This window comes from Schistocerca serialis, chromosome 2 (genome assembly GCF_023864345.2).
Source record: "Schistocerca serialis cubense isolate TAMUIC-IGC-003099 chromosome 2, iqSchSeri2.2, whole genome shotgun sequence".
Taxonomy (NCBI): Eukaryota; Metazoa; Arthropoda; class Insecta; order Orthoptera; family Acrididae; genus Schistocerca; species Schistocerca serialis.
Window position 1 is genome coordinate 632,289,245 of NC_064639.1, and position 21,996 is coordinate 632,311,240.

The 21,996-nt window shown below is 44.8% G+C and overlaps 1 protein-coding gene across 3 annotated transcripts in view; it reads left to right on the plus strand.

Annotated features, from left to right (window-relative positions):
* The window catches only part of LOC126457710 (uncharacterized), a 95,410-nt gene that overhangs the window by 60,121 nt on the left and 13,293 nt on the right, over positions 1-21,996 (plus strand). The window contains exon 6 of one of the 3 annotated variants that reach the window (XM_050094240.1): positions 21,276-21,499. The exons of 1 other annotated variant lie outside the window; for it this stretch is intronic. In XM_050094240.1, coding sequence (XP_049950197.1) covers positions 21,276-21,499 — 224 coding nt within the window. The remainder of the gene's footprint in view (positions 1-21,275; positions 21,500-21,996) is intronic. One more of the 3 variants, XM_050094241.1, reaches the window with a different exon arrangement.

Here is a 21,996-nt window from a genome sequence, read left to right on the forward strand (position 1 = left end):
TGGAGGAGTTGATTACGGAGTGGATGTTGGTGGAATGGGGAGGATTGCGGCTGGTATGTCGTTGGCAAGCTTTCCAACAGTTACTTGAATCTGTGAGTAGTGTGGCATTTAGTTTATAGCATGTCTAACTATAGTCGAGGCGTCTTTTTGCATTAAGCATATTATGGACGTTTCTGTGTAATTTCTGGAGGAGGGAGGAGGGGGGTGGGTGTTGTTGTGTACCAGTCATGGGTGCAGGAGAAGGAGCGTTAGGCTTGCAGGATTCACTGAAGTCAGTTGGATGCATGGGGCGGCTGTGTGTGTGTGTGTGTGTGTGTGTGTGTGTGTGTGTGTGTGTGGTTGCAGCTTCGGTCAAGCTTATCTGTAGGAAGGATGTGGTGTTGGAGATACCTTCGTTGTGTGGAGGTAGCTTGCTGTTTGGATATGCGTAAGCTCCCAGAAGGTGCTCCAGATTTTTTGGTGATGTTATTGGATTATTTTAGTTCTGTTGTTGCGAGATGGCTATGAATGTGAGAAGTGTAGATTAGGACTGAAGCTGGACTGGTGTTGGTATCGCTTCCAATCAGATGACTTATCAATTATGTTTCTGGGGACGTTGGCAGAAATGTCATTTTGGGGATTTTTGCGTCGAGGAAGCAAACTATATACCGCAGAAGGCAAGTGATTAACTGAGGGGCCCATTTAAGTTCAGCATGGGAGTGCTGTATATATAAGTCAGTAAAAATAACATAGATGCAGAAGGTTAATCTATGACAGCGAGTAAATTGAATGGGGTAGAATAAGTCGTAAAGATACAAACACTGCACAGTTGAGTGTTGAGAAGGTAAAATACATGTTTAGAATAAAGTTTTCAGCAGAATTATTGTAGAGGCCATGTATCTGGTTCGGGGTGTTTGCAGTTTCTACTCCACATCTGGCATGGCTACTGTGTGTGGTTATTGATCCACTGTAGGTTATAGGGAGACATAAAGGTAATGTGGCAGAATAAAAGCATGGGTATTATGTTGGGTAAGAGTGTTGATGTCTTGGGCTGTCTTGAAGCAGATGTTGGAATCAAGGATTTGTGTATTTGTGGCGCCATTTAGATTTAGAAAGTAGTGTAGGGAATTGAGTAGCTCCAGTTAAGGTTAATAAACTGTCGAGCTGCTCGTGGGAGAAGGCAGCGATCACATTGAGGTGGAATACAGCTGGGGCACATAGGGACAACTGTTGTAGGGTATGGGGATGTTCGATATAACGGATAATTATGAGGACGTTGTTTACAAATCTGAGTATATTATAGTCTGTACGCTATGACAGTCTTCGTGTAGGTTATTAGACCTGTAGTGTCGACAGGTCGGTGGGTTTTTAGACTGATTTGTGTTGTTTCATCGTAGTGAAGACACCCAAGGCAATGGATGGCTTGCAACTGGACTTTGGATGGTTCTACTTTATGGCGTTGGAGGTAAATGAATGTTCTGCTTTTAACTAGTTGGTCAATGCTGCTGGAGGTTTCTGATAAAACGCAGATAAAACCGATGGGTCCATAGTTGTTATGGATGTGCATGCCGGTTCGTATTTCTAAGTTGGCGTTTTATTTGATTTCCTGCATGTCCTCATCTACCATGACCTCAGAGTTGACACTCTACATCATGACTGTAAGTCTTGGCAGGTGGGTATAGGGAGGTGACAGTGTATGGAAACAAAAAGCAGGATGTCTGCAGAGTAGGATTGGAAGTGGGGACTCATGGTTTTGGTAATAATAGTAAGTTTCATAGGCATGACTTACGATATTTATGAGTTTGGGGAATATATTCGGATTTCCTGTGAAAGTATTTTCTGGTTCTGAAATTTCTTTCTATGTTGGGGCAGCATGAATGTTAAGTGCTTGGGTAGGCGAATTAGAAGGACATGGGTAGATTGGATGACGATAATTGAGAGGATGTATTTGTTTCATGTCTATGAGTCACTGAGATCTTCTGTGAATTGATCTTTTTCTTTTTTAAAAAAGTGGAGGCATTGTCTGCTCTATTTAGTTTATGTTGTCTTATAACTGTGTGAATATTGTTTATGGGATAATAAGTAGGACTAGTTGAGTGTAGGTAGGGACATGAACAGGAGCTTATGGTGGGTGTGATATCAGTGCAATGGTGGCGAATATGGCTGGAATCACTGGGACTGGCCAAGATGCTGGCTGTGCTTTCGTACACAGTGATGAGGTGGCGATGATTTTTGACAATAGAGCAGGGGATGTCACTTGCGATGGAGCCGACGATGATCACGGTTTTTTTGTAGGTGGCAGTGAGGCGACGGATCATTTGGCAGTGCCAGTGGTGAAGAAGGTGCAAAAATGGAGCTCCTCGTGAGAGGTAAAACATTGAGGAAGACGAGTAGGCACGATAAATTACTGGCAAAGGATGGCTGCAGGTGAAGGAGCTTAGGTGGTGACATAGGTTACTATCGGTATGATGCAAAGACGAAGTCTGGCGGTCTATCAGGGAGGGGGGGGGGGCAGAGGTGAGATGGTGGTGGCGCAAATTTGACGCCGTTCTTTTAATTTATGGAATGCAGCAATACCGCATTACTCGCATGTTCTATATTTTTCGTTTACAGTAGCTCACCTAAAAATTCCACCAGTGCAGTTAATTACTCCAGACATGTAATAGTAAAGGAGCCAATGCCCCAAGTCGAAATAACAAACAGAACACTGACCCTTGCAGAAAGTCTTTCTGCTCACACTAGAGATGATTGTCTACCATGGTAGCTGTCTCCCAGGCAGTAGTACAGTGTATATAGACATAGTTTCCTTTAGCGAGTAACTAAACTGACCACTTGAGTTTGTCCAAGGCTTCTGTAATGAAAATAAACAATCACAATCGCATTATTTATTGTATCTTCTTCTGATTTACCACTTCTTGCACGAAGCGGCCAGCGAGCAGCGCACGGCAGACAATGAAGACGTGAAGCCGCCAGGTGGGGGAGCCGCTGGATGTCGTTAACTACAAATAGACTGGACAGACGAACAAGTAGCGGATGACAGACACTACGACCGACCAGGACACAACACGAGGCAAGCAAGTAAGAACTGAGGTGATAAACACTGCGAGACAACAACAATGCAGGAGCACTCCAAAAAACAACAGTAGGTATTTCACTACACGTAACTCAAACACAATGCAGCCGAGATGCGAACTACGGCGAGTACCAGACTGCCGGGGTAGCACCTTGTGGCACCGACCGGCAGTGGTGGGTTGGGAGGGCCGTCTGTGGAATCCATCAAAACGTCAGCAGAGGGTTGGTAATGGCATTGCCGTTCTGATCCTTGTGGATATGAGAAGGAGACCTAGGGTGCCTGCAGTGAGCCGGCGACAGCGGAGCTGAGTAGAGGGCCTTGTGCACACCAGAAGGAGGTGGAGTGTTGGGTGACCTGTGGTGCCACAAATGGGAACGAGAACGGAGTTGGTTATGGTGGCGGCGCTGGAGCCCCTTTTGCGTCTGTACCAACATCACATGCCACCCATGGGTCGCGAGTGCTGTGGCGGGAGTCCAAGCAGCACTGCCCCAATATGAGCAAGCCCACTTGACTGTGCCCAGGTTGTAGCACTTATACGGTCGTAAGTGGGTCTCAGAAGGTGACTGCATCACCAAATCGACCAGGGTTTGTGGTTATCACCGATGGAGGAGTTCGGCTGGACTATGATTGAAAGGAGCATGGTGCAGGAAGCACTCAGGATTAAGGTAAGGGCCGATGTGGTGGCAGAGAATTGAACCGCTTTTGTCAGCTGTTGTTTAAACATCCAGACCAGTCATTCTGGTGTGCTATTGGAGTGCAAGTGGAACAGAATGGCACATATGTGTTTCATACTGTTGCCCTCACAGAATGTGTGGAAGAAGACTGCTGTGGATTGGGTGCCATTATTGGAGACCAAGGTACGAGGCAGATCTTTGATGGCGAGAACCTGAGCCAAGGTCATGAGTGTGGCATCAGTTGTGGTGGACGCCATGTGAACAACGTACGGGTATCTGGAGTATGCATCCACAATGAGTTACCACATCGATCCCTAGAACAGGCCCACAAAATCGAGAGGGATGCAGTCCCTGGTGAGGCAAGGCATGGGCCAGGGGGCAAATGATTGTGACAGGCTGACCTGGTGATCTGCGCAACTGTGTGCCCATGGACCAAATGTTCGATGTTGCGATGTCGGGCCAATACACATGCCGGCGAGCCAACGCCTTCATATAGGTCATCCCTCAGTGTCCATTGTGTGGCAAGCGTAGAATGCAGTGACATAAATTGGGTGGGAAAATCACGTGAAGTATGCCAGCCATTATGGCCAACAGAAGGACACCCACCACAAATGTGAGCCTGTGGGAGAGGTGCCGCCAGGGACTGAATACCGTTTTCAAACGACATGTCAGATATGTGGGCCAACAAGGGGTCACATAGTGGAGAACCTCCCACAGAATGGGGTCCTGGCATGTTGCAGAGGTGACATGTGCAGCCATGATGGGAAATCGATCCAGTGGGGGGCCTGAGGGAGGTGTGACAAGGCATTGGCGTTGGAGTGTTGAGAGGTGGTCTTATATAAGTGTAATTGCATAAAAACAGGGCCCAGCTCTAGAGACACTGGGCAGTTCACTTGAGTGTGTGTGTGTGTGTGTGTGTGTGTGTGTGTGAGGCCGAAGCATTGGTTGCCTCAATCAGGGGGCGATCCGGAGAGAAGGAGATCAGGCAAGAGGCAGACTTGAGCATAGTTTTCAAGTGGAGAAAAGCTTGATCACAGGCAGGAGTCCAGTTGAACAGCTCCCCTTTGTGACGCAAGTGATTGAGGCCCTGTGGAACGTTAGCAGCCTGGAGTAAAAACTTTAAGTAGTAGTTAACCTTGCCCAAAAAAACTTGGAGGTCAGATAAATCCTTGGGTTGGGTAAGGGCGTTGATGGCCACAACATTGTGATCCGATAGCCTGTGGCCTGCAGAGTGTGGAATAAGGTATCAAAGTCTTGCAAATGCCCATGGCGTGTCTGTCAGTGACCAAGATGTCATCGAAATAATTGACAAAAGCTGAGATGGACTGTCTAATCTGCTCCAGGTACTTCTTGAAAATTGCCATTGTCAAGGAAATTCCAAAGTGAAGGCGCTTGTGTTTATATAATCCGAACGCCGTGTTGATGACTACGATGTTCTGGGATCCCTCATCTAAGGGTAATTGGTGTTAAGCCTCCGCCAGGTCGATCTTAGAGAAGTACTCGCAATGTATGAGTTTGGCGAGGTCTTCCTTCTGGGGAATGGGATATGTTTCAACCAGGTACTTTGCATTGATTGTAACTAAATCCCCACATAGGCGAAGAGAGCCGTTAGGTTTCCTGAACGCCACAAATGGGGGCGCCCAAGCACCCGCCTTCATGGGCCCAATGACGCCAGCAGCCTGTAGTCGATCGAGCTCTTGCTTGACTGCTGAATGTAACGTACTGGAATAGGTCAATCCCCAGAAGAACCATGGCTGAGTATCTGGTCAGAGAGCAATGTGCTCCTGGAAGTCTGAAGCACATTGTAAGTCAGACTGAAAAATAGAGGCATAGTCTGAGGACAGAATGTCGAGGTCCTGGAACGGAACAGCAGTGGAAACGACCTTAACTTCGTCAGAAATTTGTAAGGGATCCGTGATCCCTTACGAACATAGAAGCTAGTATCCGACGCCCAGGTCGATAGCAGACAGGAATCGATTGTCGAGCGCTACAGAAGGCAGTGAGACGAGTGTCGGGTGCGGAGCGATACTGGAGAGAGTCGAGCGAGCGGTGGTGCGGGAAAGACAGGCAAGAATGGTGGTCGAGTGAGTTGTAAACGGTAAAATTCACTGGAGTATGACGATTGAGCACGTCCCCCTGATCGTCGTGGGGTTGACCCTCACTAATATCGATTCGCGAGTGATATGAAACAGAAAGTGACAAGTGCCGAATTACGTGTTTCGCGTCAACTGCGTCGGCCAGCAACAACCATGGATTGCAGTGAGGATTGTCGTGAATGTTAACCATCAGCATTGCGTGTGACGAAGTACTGAAAATCAGCAACCAATAAGAAGATATAACTGTAATTAGACATGTAAGGCGAAGGTAGCAATTGCCTCAGAATTTGTGTGTTCGTAGAAAATACAATACAGTTTGTACATCGCAACCTTTGTGGTCCTTGATAATAGACAAACTTTCAATCATTCCACTATTCAGTTGCATAACAGCCGCACTCGGTTGAAATACCCCCGAAACCATAGCAGAAAAACCGATAGCCTTTCATCCATTAAGCATACGGTCATATAATCATAACAATTAACTGTTTGGCGGCTTCGATAAATTACACAAAATCCAGTAAAAAAATTTAAACGGGGGTGTTTCAAATCGAAAAACGAAACAGCATAATATCATGAAGTCCAAAAATGTTTGAAGTCGAGGGATCGTCAGGAGGTGCAGAATGCGTTTATAGGTGGCCAGGACCGAGAACTCCCCACAAAGGGAGATAGGACAATCACTGTTTTTGACCAGTCGCTGAGAGGTGGAAGAAAGCTCCGGGGAACCCAGGCGTGTATGTCGCGCGAGAGCAGGCAGAAAAGCACTGCGCGCAAGACAGATGCAACCCACGCGACCGCCTACGAGGGACGACTGGCGGCTCCGAAGCCATAGAGATGTCGGACAATGCGGAGTCTCGACGACGTGGCTCTCTGTGGGATGTACCACGCCAACGACGCGAGGGAGGCGCTTGTGGGAAGGACTCTACTGTTGCCACCTACTGCCTCGCCATAAGACGCTCGTCCGCCGCCTGTGCGATTTCAAAACAGTGAGCTACGCGCAGAATGTGTTTCAGTGAGAGGTTATCGAGTTTCAATGCTACCGTGCGGACCTCTGGATCGGGTGCCAGGTGAATGACAACATCCCTAATCAAGGAGACCACATATATCACCTTGCAATGGTCATTGCTGCAAGTGAAGTCGCATTTGCAGCTGAGACCCTGCAAGTCTGTGAGCCAAGAACGGTATAACTGAACCGGCTGTTTATGGTACTCATGTAACTCAAGCCCAGACGTCACGACATGGTAGTGCTGGGAGTAGTTAAGGTCAGTAGCAGAAATATCTCGTTAAAGGAGAGAGCGATGGGGTCGGACAATGGTGCCAACCGGCAGAACGGAAAGAACGTGTCTGCCGATGCCCCGTACAAGAAAAAAGGTCGCTGTAGGGAGTCATTCGTGGCTTCAAACGCTGTGAAATGTTTCAAATGATGCAAGTATTTTTTCCAGTCTCCCTTAGCGTCGTCAAAGGGCGGACATGGGGAAGCGTTCAGAATCCAGGACACCCAGGAGCTGATGCGGGAGGGCGTCTCACGCCTTGACTTTGTCCATTAGCAACTGCAAGTACTACTGCAACTGGCGCTGCTGCTGCTGCATGAGCTGCTGTTGTTGCTCCAGGAGACAGATCAACTTAGCCTCCATGCTACCAAACCTTTCACCTCGTCGAGAACGTTATAGCCGCGAGCGACCGGCGAGCGGTGCACGGCAGAGAATGGAGACGCATAGCGCCAGGCGCTTGAGGTGTCGCTAACTACGAACAGAGAGGACAGACGATCAAATAGCGGCCGACAGTCACTACGACCGACCAGGAGACAACACGAGGCAAGCAATCAAAAACTGAGTTGATAAACACGACGAGACTACAGCAACACAAGATCACGCCAAACAGTGACAGTAGGTATCTCAACACACACAACTGGAACGCAGTAGGGCCAAGACGCACACGGGAACTGCGGCGAGTAGCAGACTGCCAGGGTAGCGCCGCACGTGGTACAGAGAGTGGCGCAATCGCACGGTGGGGCTCGTGGTGCAGGTCCGCGCCGGAGCACAGAGACCCCTAGTGGGCATCCAGGTCCATACCCTCTGGCGCGCATTACTCTTCCCCGCCTTGCGACACCAGAATACGTACTCCTGCATTCACTGTTGTAGTCTAAATTCTATCGTTATTGGTATGTACTACAGTGGCAAATCGTTCACAAGTTTCGGGACTTTCCTTATACAGGATGTCATACATAAAACCAGTACGTCTTATGTACCAGTTAACCATCTCCAATCTAACTGCTTCTGAAGTGGCAGGTCTGTTTCAAAACTTGGGTACACAGCATTTAGCCGAAAAGTTGATTGCGGCTATGTGTTCGTGCGTCAGTTTTTGTGAGAAGCCCGTACTGTTGAACTGCTACAGAAAAGTACCATTCTGCATTAGAACAGCGAACTGATGTTGTGGATTTTTATGTAAAGACAGTTTCCATCAAGGAATGTTAAAGAATGTTTCAACTGAAGAATCCTGGTAAGAAACGCCCCACGACCAGCGCTATTCAAGAACTGTACAAGAAATGGAGGGCTGTAGGATCCGTTCACAACGTGCAGAGGAACAGGCGAGTGACGGTGAGGACTGCTGAAACTATTAACAGAATTCGCACGAACTTTACGAGATGTCACTGCTAGTCAGCAAGGAGACTATATCCCGACAGCTTAATGTATAACGTACATCATGTCATCGTGAACTAAAAGATATTAAATTAAAAGCCCATCATGTGGGTGTGGTGCGAGCTTTACAATTTGAGGACCAGGAAAATGGAGTCCACTAGTCTCACTGATTCTTAACATCAATTTATAGTGATTTCCTGGACACCTGACTTTACTTCACGTCAGATAAGGTCTGGTTTCATTTGTCAGGTTATGTGAACTCCCCGAATTTCAGATACTGGTCTCAGGACAACTCACATATTCTGCACAAGGCACCTCTCCACTGAGAGAAGTTACGTGTTTGATGTTTGTCGTCTGGCATGCCCATTATTGGCCCCATATTTGTCAATTACATCTCACACACTGACAGATATCTACTGTTCTTTGACTCTTTCTATGCACAATTAACAGATGCACAGAAGCTGTATGCAGTATTCCCACAGGATTGAGCAACTGCTCACACATGCAATCAAAGTATGGCGTACATCACCAATGCTTTCCCTGAAGACAGACTTGTCGGTAGAAGCCTCTGTCCCTAAAGGTCCACAGAATGAAGGGGGCAGGACGTCAAACGGACAGACTTGGAGCAGGAGAGGCACCACAGAATTTCCACTGCCTACACTTTTATATATAAATTTATAAAACTTTGTCAGTATGACCAGGAATGATTCAGGATTCACATTCATAGCAGTAGAAGTTCAAAAATAAAACAAAATAATTTTTTGTGAAATTTCATCATTTTTTCCGTAGCCGGCAGGTGTGGCCGTGTGGTTCTAGGCGCTTCAGTCTGGAACCGCGTGACCGCTACGGTTGCAGGTTCGAATCCTGCCTCGGGCATGGATGTGTGTGCTGTCCTTAGGTTAGTGAGGTTTAAGTAGTTTTAAGTTCTAGGGGACTGATGACCACAGATGTTAAGTCCCATAGTGCTCAGAGCCATTTTTTCCCGTCCTATTGGCTGCATTTTTTCCTATAGGTACACTTTTCTCCGAGTAAGAGAGATTCTTCGATGAATTTTGCACAGCATAAAAACCATTCTTACAGGTTTATGAAACTCTACAATTTATTTAACTTATGAAAAAATTGATGAGCCTTTACATTTTAAACTTGATGTTTAGGAGAAACTCAAATTTTTTTAATTATCTCAATTTTTAAAGTAGTTTGTAATAGATTTGGAAAATTCTAGAGTTTCATACACCTATAAATATTGTTTGTAAGCTGCACAAAATTCATCGAAGAAACACTCTTACTTATGAAGGAAAATGAACCTACAGCAACAAATGCAGCCAATAGTACGTGAAAAAATTGATGAAATTTAACATTTAAAAATGTTTATTTTCTTATGTTTTTGAACTTACACTGCTATGAGTGTGACTCCTGGATCCTCCCTGGTCATGCTGACAAAGTTTTATGAATTTATTTGTGAAAGTATAGACAGTGGAAATTAAAATGTCCTGTGGTGCCTCTCCTGCTCCAAGTCGGACCGTTTGACGTCCTACCCCCGTGTGACATTTGTTTATGGGCCACTCTAAAAAGCAAGGTGTATGCTGACAATCCTCGAACAATAGATGATCTTAAACGGAACACTACTGTGAGAAATTAACAACATCACGCCTGCAGAATTGCAGTGTGTCGCTGGTAACGTCATCACACGAAATGAATGATGTCTGGTTGCCCATGGTCACAACTTTCAGCATCTCTTATAAACGGGCAACTACACGTTTTTTAACGTTACAATATCTACTGTTTTTTAGTTAATTCATTGTTACCCGAGTCTCGGGCATGATGTATACCGGTTTGATGCGGCAGACACTGTATATTACTTTAGTGGAAATTATATACTCACCTTCTTCCTGCGGCTGGTCCTGGCGGAGATTCGAGTCCTCTCTCGGCCATGGGTGTGTGTGTTTGTTCTTAGGATAATTTAGGTTAAGTACTGTGTAAGCTTAGGGACTGCTGACCTTAGCAGTTAAGTCCCATAAGATTTCACACACATTTGAACATTTCTTCCTGCGTGTAAAGGCTTGCTTCTGTCGTCTTTGGGAAAGAACCTGGTCCACATCTCAAAAGCAACCCTCTCCCACAGTTCGTCCCCAATCAAACCCCTGTACAGTGGTCATCCAGACTGTTGTATCCACATGCTCTATCTTCAGCACTCAAACTGTGACGTCTTGTAGCAAGCAAAGTACTTCAGTAGGAGGTCGAGCATACACTACAACACTCGCACAGATCACTAGTAATTTATTAAATCATGAGCTTGGTAAATGCTTTACTTTCTACACAATTAGAGTACAGACAGTTGACGTGTATTGTATCCTGTCTCTCACCCTTATAACACCAGCACACTGTTCACTGTAGAATGAAAGTTCACATAAGAGTACAATTCTTTAACTAGATTTAAAGTTCAGAATAACTGTTCCATGCGCACGCAGCAGGATCTCTACTATGGTGGTACTTTCGTAGCAAGCGGTGATTACAAGTAGTCGCTGATTACAGCTCGTACAGGATACAGTGGACGATGCGCAGTGACTAGTTTTCGTCCAAAGCAGGGGGTGAGTTCGTTCATTTATTCAGAAGGAGAAGCGTTTCCGGACACATGTCCACATAACATCTTTTCTTTATTTGCGTGTGAGGAATGTTTCCTGAAAGTTTGGCCGTACCTTTTTGTAACACCCTGTATATGAAGATGGTAATGTCCGAAAGAACAGATACCATCGGTGACTATGCAGCTCGTTGGAATGAAATTATAATGAAATGAATACCCTTAGCTGCATACAGGCGTTGATATAAGTCAACGGGGACAGTCGAAAATGTCTGCCTCGACTGGGACTCGACCCCGGGATCTCCTGCTTACAAGGCAGACACTCTATCCATCTGACCCACCAAGGACACAGAGGATAGTGCGACTGCAAGGGACTTATCTCTAGCACGCCTCCTGTGAGATCCACATTCGCAACTTATTGTCCCGCACTATATTCATAGTGCCCCTGCCCATTATACTCATTACTTGTGGCTTTACTGCTGATTTCCGTAAGAGTTCAGGCACTGTTTGTGCATCCGCACAGAAGAAGATGGTCAAATGGCTGGTGAGCCTTATATATAAGTACAGACTTTTTTGGTAAACGAATGTAATTTTTAAAGGTCATCGGTAGCTGGTAAAACGAGAAATGCAAAGATTTTTGGAATCACATGTGAAGACATTACTTTTTTTTGCTTTTTACAAGCTACTGACTTTAGTTTTCCTCAGTTCCTCTCTTAATAAACTTAACAAACCACTGTTTCAGCATTCTCTCGCAATTGTGTCTGCACAACATGTTAGTAAGATGAGACAGTGTAAACTCCGCTGTGTTTTGGCAAAAGAAGCAAATTTTGTCGTAGCAGCCAGAGAAATGTGTAGGTCCTGTTCAAAATTCGCCACTCATGACGCTTCTCTGAATGTTACAGTTGGTTAACAAGCAAGGCGAAAATGAATCACTGCATTTTTGAATAGCCGGCCCGGGGTGGCCGTGCGGTTCTAGGCGCTATAGTCTGGAACCGCGCGACCGCTACGGTCGCAGGTTCGAATCCTGCCTCGGGCATGGATTTGGGTGAGTGCCTTAGGTTAGATAGGTGGTTAGTTAGGTTTAAGTAGTTCTGAGTTCTAGGGGACTGATGACCTCAGAAGTTAAGACCCATAGTGCTGAGCCATTTGAACCATTTTTGAATGAATTCTTTTGAGATACTAACGAAAGCAGAACTGACAGTAGATCTTTTTCAATGGTCACCATGCAAGTGTGGGCGTGGAGGGGCTCCACTTAATATTTACAAAAAATGTGAGCGTTGGCTTGAGTTTAAATTGCCACTTAGCCTCCAGTATTTCCCCTGCAGCGCTCTGAGGGACCCCCCAACACTGCTCCTCTCCCCATGCTTCCCCAGCCGACTTGTAGCCGTGGGATTTTTTGCACACTATACCTAGAGACTGGCAGAGCTCGGAACATAGTTAACATCGCGGCTGCAGCGGCGCAAGGAATCAGGTGACAGCTCTTCTATGCTGACGTCTCCGAGACTTCTCTGCATCTGGCATCGACTGTCTTTACTTTTGGTGCCATCGTAATGTACCAACATCTGCATGGAAACTCTTTCTGCAGACGACACCACACAAATAAATTACTTTCAAAAATGTTCAAAGGTAAAAAATGCAAATGCCATGCGACCAGGGCCTCCCGTCGGGCAGACCGTTCGCCAGGTGCAAGTCTTCGATTTGACACCACTTCGGGGACTTGTGCGTCGATGGGGATGAAATGATGGTGATTAGGACAACACAACACCCAGTCCCTGAGCGAAGAAAATCTCCTACCCAGCCGGGAATCGAATCAGGGCCCTTAGGATTGACATTCTGTCGCACTTACCACTATTTTTTAATCTCATTTTGTTCTATTGTTCGTTACTTTGTGGCGGGGGTCCGATGACACTCGTTCAGGTTGTTTGTTGATCCGCTGAGCTACCGTACTGGCATCCATTCAGCTACCAGGGGCGGTTGTTCAAAGGTGTGTTACTTCCCAAGGGACCAAACTGCTGAGGTCATCGGTCTCTAGACTTACACACTTCATGAACTAACTTATGCTAAGAACAACACACACATCCATTACCGAGGGAGGACTTGAACCTCCGATGGAAGAGGCCCCGCGATCCGTGACATGGCGCCTCAAACCACGTTGCCATTCTATACGGTTAGTTTCATTATGATATGGATCCAAACTTCATGTACCTAGCTCATTAGCGGAGCTGGAATGGTCCTGTATGATAACGCACAATTGCCAGCAACTGGAATCAGGCAGAAGCAAGTGATTTGTTTTCTTCAACAACGTGACATTACGTGTCTTGCAAACGAATGCCTTTCGGTGAAACCTGGGACCCAGAAATCAGACAGAAGTTGTTGTAATAACTTTTCACTGCTTAACTGACGATTTTGCTCCAAGAAACCCTTAAAAGTCATGAACGCAAAATACTATTACTTTACTTTTTTATTACCGCTTTTGGCTTATCTACAAGCCACATACAGATTTGCAACATGAAGATTTGCGTCTAATTAGTGCGGAAGAGTAACTTGTTGATATACAAATTTCACCGCATGATACATACAATAACAAAATACATTGGTCAGTGTACGACTGCCAAACGGTGGGACCCATCGTCATAGTTCGCGAAAGCAGTGTCGTTTGTTATACAGACTATTGAAACAATGATACAGATTATCCTAAAGACATTTTTATATCACGACAGTAACTTTATAATGTCAGAATACTCGACAAGGAAATTTAACAATTACCCAGAATAAAATGTCGTAATACGCAAGGCGCATTGACAAAATCAGACAGTTCACATATGAACACACAGAGATGATGCTTGTCGCATCATGTTATCCTAAACTTTAATGTGGCAGACATGATATCAGTGTCCACGTATGTCAAATGCCTGATTCTGTCATGGTGCATTATATATGACGAGACTTTATTCTGGGTAAGAGTTGAAGTCTCAACTTATATTTCCGTTTTGTGTATTCCTGCATTATAATACAGGTACTATTGTCATTATTTAAAAATATTTTTAGAATTACCTACATCATTTATCCATTGGATTCTATAAGAAACAATCCCGCTCACGATAAATATGACAATGAGTCCCTTCGTTATGCAGTTGTACACTAATCAACATATTTTGTTATGGTACTCGCACGTATTGTGTGATGGAACTTTGATACTAGCAATTTGCACTTCTGCATTCCTAGATGCAAATTTCTGTGTGGCAGACTTGAAGATGACTTGCTGATGAGCCAAAAGTAGTAAGCAAAAAAATCATATTTGTGATCTAGATTACTAAGGGGTTTCTTTCAATCCATAGCTTTAACACAACAGATCATGTGTCTCCAAATTTGATCATGTCAAAGAATAGGATAACGCTGATATACAAGGACCACTCTACGAGGGAATGACTTCTTCTGCATGTTAACTGGCTGTATCTGTACCTTCCATCATCCAACAGGGAAAACAATCGTACATTAATTACAAAAAAAAAAAGAAACTGTGTCAGAATTCAAGTAACTGCTCTTCATTCCCTTGTCCCATGATGCGATGTACGTGATACACATACATCGAATCTACTTTGTCTTACGGACATCAAGTGCCCTTTGAAACTTGCACTGTCGAGCAAGGGACCCAAAGCCCCACTCACGAAGAGATGTCCCCAGAGACTGATTGCAAAAACATGTATACAAACAATTCTCTGCAACAGTGTAGCGTTATTTCTTTGTGTTTTATGTCTGGAAACTAGTACTGCTATACACGAAGGTCGAAATAGTCTCAAACGCATGAGTACATGCAAATGTGGATGTACACAACAATTCTGCACATAAGCAAAAACCCCATGGAAACACAAACACTGACATTTTTAAGCTAATAAAACAAAACGCGTATGGTAAAATGATTACACAGTTCCAGTAGTTGGAAAGAAGGATTTTAAATACATCAAGTGATCAAATCGTGCTATCCTCAACAAACGTATTGTAAGCTAGAGACTGGATAAGGAGACCTATTTTACGTTACATTCATGTCCATCGATTAGACATCATCTTTGCCTGAGAGTTCTGCTTTCAACAGTGTTAGCAGTACTGAGAAACAGAATTGTTGCAACTGTTCCATGGTTTGCAAGCTAGCGTATGATGGTGGCAGTTCTCCGTCTTCCAAATGACTAAAAAGTCGTAACGACCATACACAAGAGGTGCCACATTTATCGATAGCGCACGGAAATCTTACGTTAAACAGTGGCCCCTGTGTGGGTCACCCCTGAGTTGGCTAACTAGACATAAAATTAATTTAATTACTACAAACCCACAACGAAAAAATGACATCGTAGAGAATGAGAATGAGTGTCATTGAAAAGCTAATAACAAGGAGCTCCGGTATCACAAAGAGATTTATTAACTAATATCAAGGGCAAGGGAGAACAAACATATAAACAGAAACTTCAACATTGTAACATTTCATTAACACGAACTCAGGTTGGTTGGCAATATACTTCGGGAACCGAACTGAAATTTAAGTGTAAATGAGACTGGCTACCGTGAGTGGAAGAACGTCAATATAGGCAAGCACACTATGCTGTATAGTTCCACTGATTGGTCTCTCGGGTGAAGATACAATTAAGCATGCAATGGACACTGGGAGTGACTACTGCGAGTAAAAGGCTGCTATGAATAAAAGATGGTCGTGAAAACGATTGATAGTCTTCTGAATTTAGCGAAGCTGCGCCACGTTACCGATATAGCGGGTGAAGGACGAGACGCTTTCGTCGGCGTGCAGGCGCTGCTGAAGCATCGTACTGCGGAAGATGAACCCACGTCCGCCGGTGATTGTCTCACGTCCGCGAAAATATAAAGTCTCGCCCGGGTGTCCGGACGTCTTTACAACTAACTGCTCTCTCCGTAGAATTGGAAGAACTCTAGCGACTGTACTCCGCGACGGTCGAGAAGCAAGTGGTCAAAACCTTCCGAAAATCCCGTTCCCCCTGATGTTCTCAAGTAAACCTATCATGGCCCGGCAGTGGTTACAGTGCCAATCATGTTTTCTAGCAAGGAGGCCCGATCTTCCTCAACCAATCACTGCAGTGCAATACACATTCTGTTCTCCGAAAAAAACGGTACACAATGCCTGGAGGTCCTGCAGCCGCAACCCCTGGCGCATTTCACAAGATGAGGGAAGCTTCCTAGTGGAAACAAGCACTGTCTCGTCCATAAAACGATTTAGTGGGCGGCGTTTTGGCGGAGCGAGGCGGCATCTAAGAAACGCGACATCCGGAGAAATTCGTCGTCCCGTCTCACCGGGTACGCTGTTCTTGTAATAAACACGTTAGCTGGGCGCCAGCCCGACGCTGCTTTACCTGGATCTGCACATGTGATAAGGAGACCAGGCTCCCACAGCCCGTCCAGTCGCTAATAAAGCAGTTATGCCGGCGACAGGATGCCCGGCGCCGCTAGTTTCTAAAGAAGTGTTATTTCGCATTCAGCCACGGCGTTCCCACCCTCTTGCTTGGCCGACAGCGGAAAAAGGCTGACCGCGAAATGACGGCCTATAAAACACTGCTCTGCCGCGCCCACGGCCCGCTTCGGTTACTAGAAAGGAATCATCGAATTCGTTTGCTGATCAGCAGATTTCGCCTGCGTGTCAGCCTGGGTCTGGGAACCACGACATTTCCCTTTCACGGGAAACCACTCTCTCATCCGATCCACCCCAGGTACGACAAACGACCCGCCCTCACAGCTTTGCTTTCGTCAGCAGCTTCTGCTGGTTCTAAATTTCACAGAAGTTCTCTTTCACACTTTCAGGGGGTACCACTTCTGGAAGGAAGGGTACTGCGGAGAAATGGCACAGACACAATCTGCAGGATAGCTTTCTGTAGGTGTTGATCTCGTATGTTACCGGAATTATGTGAAATCCAGTATTCTATACAATGCCTAGGTAATATACAGAATACCTAAAATCTAACGTCAATGTATATTTTATACATAGCCTAGGCATTACATACTTTGTCAGATTGTCTTCTGACACAGTATATAATAATCCCACTATTTTTCTTCCGGCTACCCCTATTTGAAGTTGTGTATGAGTCTTTGTTTAGTTGTTGCGAAGACAGTGTATTGTTGTGCAATGTTCAAATATCATGCCGAGGATATTGCCATAATAATTTCCAGTGCATAGAATCCCGCTGTAGATCCACAGATACTATCCCATCATCCTTCCTCATTGTTCTTGTATCGGCACAAGGTAGTTTAATTTCAAGACAGGAATCCCGCCATGCTGACATGCAACGATAAACAACGAAGTGAAATATCCCAGCTAAGAATCAACGTTGCTAAGAGCTTTGTTTTTCTAGTAGAAATCAGTTACCAAAACATAGTCAACGATATGAAAAAGGCTAAGATGACCATGAAGAAGGAACCAGGGGACTATTGGCTGCTGAAACACTGTGTCGTAATAATGGTCGACAACAAAACTAAGTTTGTCTATCCTGTTAAAGAAGGTATGAGTCCTATTCAATTTTACGTCACAGACTGTGAGTTATCTGACGAACTCCATAAGGCCCATTTGGCTATAGGTCACGGAGGGCGGGGCAGGATGTTGGAAGAACTCTCACCCAAGTGTAAGAACGTTATACGTCATGATATTGAGCTGTACGTTCACTTTTGGAAGCATTGCCGGTGGGAACCAAAAGGCGTTGTGGTCAAGCCAATGTTTTTTTCCGGAATTCAGTTCCCGACGTCAGGTCGGTCTTATCGATTTTCAGTCCCATCCTCACAGAGAATAAAAGTTTATATAGGTCTAGCAAGATCATCTGACTAATTTTGTAGTTCTCAAGGCTCTGAAATGAAAAAAGAGTGGAAGAAGTAGCCTACAACCTCATCGACGTATAAGGGTTGCCCACAAAGTAATGTACCGCAATTTTTTGTCAGCAGAACACAATGTTACGAATGCGGAATGTTATGTATGTATTATTTGAGGTCTCCTGAGTGAGCGCGCCAAGTTTCCGTCACTTCCAACAGATAGCATAGATGCAGACAGTTTCAAAATGGCGTCTGTAGGTGATGTACGTGCCTTCAGTGAATTTCTCACTGCAGAGAAAGAAGTAGTGAGGAGTATTCACAAACGCCTGTGCATAGTCTATAGAGCATCTGCTGTTGTCAGAAGTACAGTTAGTCGCTGGGCACGGAGATCAGGTCATCATAAGGCGATTCGGCGGAGTTCCACGACTTGCAGCGGTCAGGGAGACCATCCACGGCTGTCACACATGACGTGTTGCAGCGATCTGATGTTGTCATTCGCGACAACAGACGCATTACGACTCGGCAGTTGGCACTTCTTCTGTCAATCAGCAAAGTAAGTGTGGATGCAATTATCCGTACTCTTGGATATTCAGAACAGTGGATCACAAATCGCACAGAAAAAACATTTGTCTTGATTTGTTGCAACATTTTGAAACTGAGGGGTAGGCCTTCTTGTTCCGGACTGTGGCAGGTGATGAAAGCATTTTGAGCCAGAAACGAAACGACAGTCGGTGGAACGGTGTCATTCCCACTCCCCATAGAAGAAAAATTTCGCCGATAAGGCCCTGATAACCGTGTTCTGGGATTGCGAAGGTGTGATTCTCACTGATGTGATTCCAAGAGGCGGCACCATTAATTGTTCAAATGTGTGTGAAATCTTATGGAACATAAACCATTAATTCAGAATCGTACGTCAACACATTAAAAAACTCAAGATGCGCTTCCGGTGACTTCGGCCCGACATCAACGCTGGAAATGTTTTTCTGCAACACGATAACGCTCGGCCCACACAAGTCTGAGGACGGCTAAACACATCGAAAAACAGGTTTCTACAGTATTATCCCATCTACCCTACGGCCCTGACCTAGCCTCCTTGGACTTCCACTGGTTTGGGCCATTAAAGGATGCCATTTGTGGAAGACATTTTGAGGACAATGAGGAGTTGATACACACAATGAGGCACTGGCTCCGCCACCAGGACAACGGCCAGTCGGTGTGGCCGAGCGGTTCTAGGCGCTTGAGTCTGGAATCGCGCGACCGCTACGATCGCAGGTTCGAATCCTGCCTCGGGCATGGATGTGTGTGATGTCCTTAGGTTCGTTAGGTTTAAGTAGTTCTACGTTCTAGGGGACTGATGACCTCAGATGTTAAGTTCAATAGTGCTCAGAGCCATTTGAACCACTTTGAACCAGGACAAGGATTGGTGCCGACAGGGCATACACGCCCGTGTTTCGCGCTGGAGGAATGCCATAGAATGGGATGGAGATTACGTGGGGAAAAAGGGTATGCAGATAAAACACCACTCTTTCGTGTGTGTCTCATTATGTTCAATAAAGAATAGTTGAAGAAAAAAATGCGGTGCATTATTCTCTGGGCAACCCTCGTATTTATGTTGCTCGGTGCTCCAACGATTCTACTGTCTGATAAAGGCAGAAAATTTTGCAAACAATGTGGTAAGCAGCCTAAAGGATTATTGGCCCACCTTGAAGATGGTCTATGCTAAGCCGCGCCTCACACAAAGTCAGGGGAGTGTACAAAGAACAAATCAAGATATTGAAAATATGTTTCAGGCTTGGATACAACCTGCTGCAGTGACGGACTGCGGTTAGTCCAGTTTACGAAAGACAGAGCTTTCCATTCTGCAATTAACAAGTCACCACACCAAGCCCTGTTCGGCTGAAAGACTAGAGTAGGTCTCTCGACGTTGTCCTTGCCTGACGACGTTTTACAAGACAAGCTGTAGATTCTGAGGAAGAGCTGGAGAATGTAATAGAGAGCGTACAGACAGCGAAAAGAAAGACGAGATGAATTCTGCTCCCTGCAGAAGACGTAGGTGTGAATGGAGTCCATGATGGAGGAAACCAAAGCAGTGATGAAGCCATGGTTATCGATGAGACTTCCATTCCTGTGTTTACCGAACATCCTTCTTTTTCTGATATCTTTTACGTCTGCTTAAAAGAAACCATGGGTGCTCATATATGTCAGAAGTTTGGAAGAAACGTTCATGCCATTTGTGTACGTTTTCGTAAAGCCGATGACGGCGACGAAGTAGGAGGTTATGGGGTTAGCTTTTTGTCCATTGTTCACGTCAATATTGAGAAAGCTATCCAAAGTGAAATGGAATCGAAATGGAACCTTGAGGTCCATACGAAATAAACGAAAAGGGCTTCTGACAAAAATTTCTTCCTGCACCTTTGAGTACTCTGCGCCAGTACCGATTCCCGACGTCTACAAAGGGCGGGATGACTCAAGCAAACTGTTGACATTTGTTATGAACGTGACGGTGGAAGGCTTTTACCGACTTACGACTGCAGAAGGAATCTTGAAGCAGCTCTAAGCAAGATCAGAATTCACCGGACGTCCAAAGAACTTGATGAGAGTTGAAGACATTCCTGACCACAAAACACCTCTCCGATCCGCAGCTACTTCTCAGTCCACAGAAAACAGTCAGGGATTCTTCAGATGTATCTGCAACACGGAAAGCAAAAATATGAGGTGACATTGTATCAAAAAGAAAATTGAGTGCAATTCAAAATATCACTCCAGCCTTTCCTGTTGCAAGAAATAGGTCGTGCCAGTTCTGTTTTGTCTTCTACGGGTAACAGCATTCTGTTCACATTCTTCTATAAATCGCGAAATGTATGCACAAGATCAAACTGCTAAAATGAAAAGTGCTTTTTTCGTGAAGTAGAAACGTGAGTACTTACTGCAATAAGTACTTCAGCCTCTGTTCTGCTATACTGTTTTCTAGTAAGAATATTCTGCCCTTTATCTCGTAATTTTGTTCTTTCTGTTTCTAATACATATTAATTAATGAAGTCTTCTCATGATGCGAAATTTTAACACTTCGCGTAAATTGTCCTGGTTATTCTGTATAATACACAGGGGTCATATAAGCTGCCTACGAAAGGTATGTAAAGTTTCACAAAAAACTTATATTTCATAGTTTGCCTAAGACCATCAGGCATTCTTTATATTACCGAGGCATTCTAAAAAACAACGAAATTTCACGCAATGCTGGTAACATGTATATTTTGGGTCTGGTACACGGCTTCAATCTTTCAGGAAGTTTCAAATCACCGCACACCCTGCTTCTGAGTCAAAATTCATTCTTCATATTCCTACAGTTCAGTATGTACTGTACATGATTAAGCAAGCTGATAATATTAGTTTTACAACTCTTTAAACTCTCATTCCACGTTACAGGCGACCGCTGTTGAGTGATGCGCTACTGGTCTACCATGGGGAGTATCTCTCCTTTCATGACGACTTCAGTGAGCTGTGTGAGGTGCAACATCCAGAGGCTTCACAAATGTTCGGTCTCGCCGATGCGCTGTACAACTTCTATCATCGCTACTGGTATGATAGAGCACTGGACTACAGATCACTGGACTTTAACCAAAAATATAAATATTATACCAAGACCGTGGGTAAGTTTAATAATGGGCCTCATCCATTCCGCGTTTATGTACTGATGACAGTCAACCGTACTCTGATTCGAGGAATTAGGTTTGCAAATCACTTCAGGCATTTAGTTTTAGATCTTCCATGACTTTCTGTGTCACACAGGGAAACTGAATGTGTTATTTTCGTCGTCAGTTTTTCGAAGGTTAGCAAATCTTCATTTGGATCTATCAGAAGATGAATACCATATTTTGACGTGCTATTGAGTCTTTCGTTATGCAAGGTGTAAAAAAAAACTATGTATACAATATTTTAGACTGTATAGAAAACATATAAAAAATACATTTTTATGTGATAGAAATGTCATAGCTGCTCAGTATCCCAGCGAGGAAGGTTTTGACGCTAGTAACATTCAGAGGTGGTATTCTAACTGCTGTTTGATGGAAATGTGGTGCATTTGTATTAATGCACAGCTGGTATCTACTTTCTAATGACTGTCTAACTCGCTCAGAGTCACAGGTGA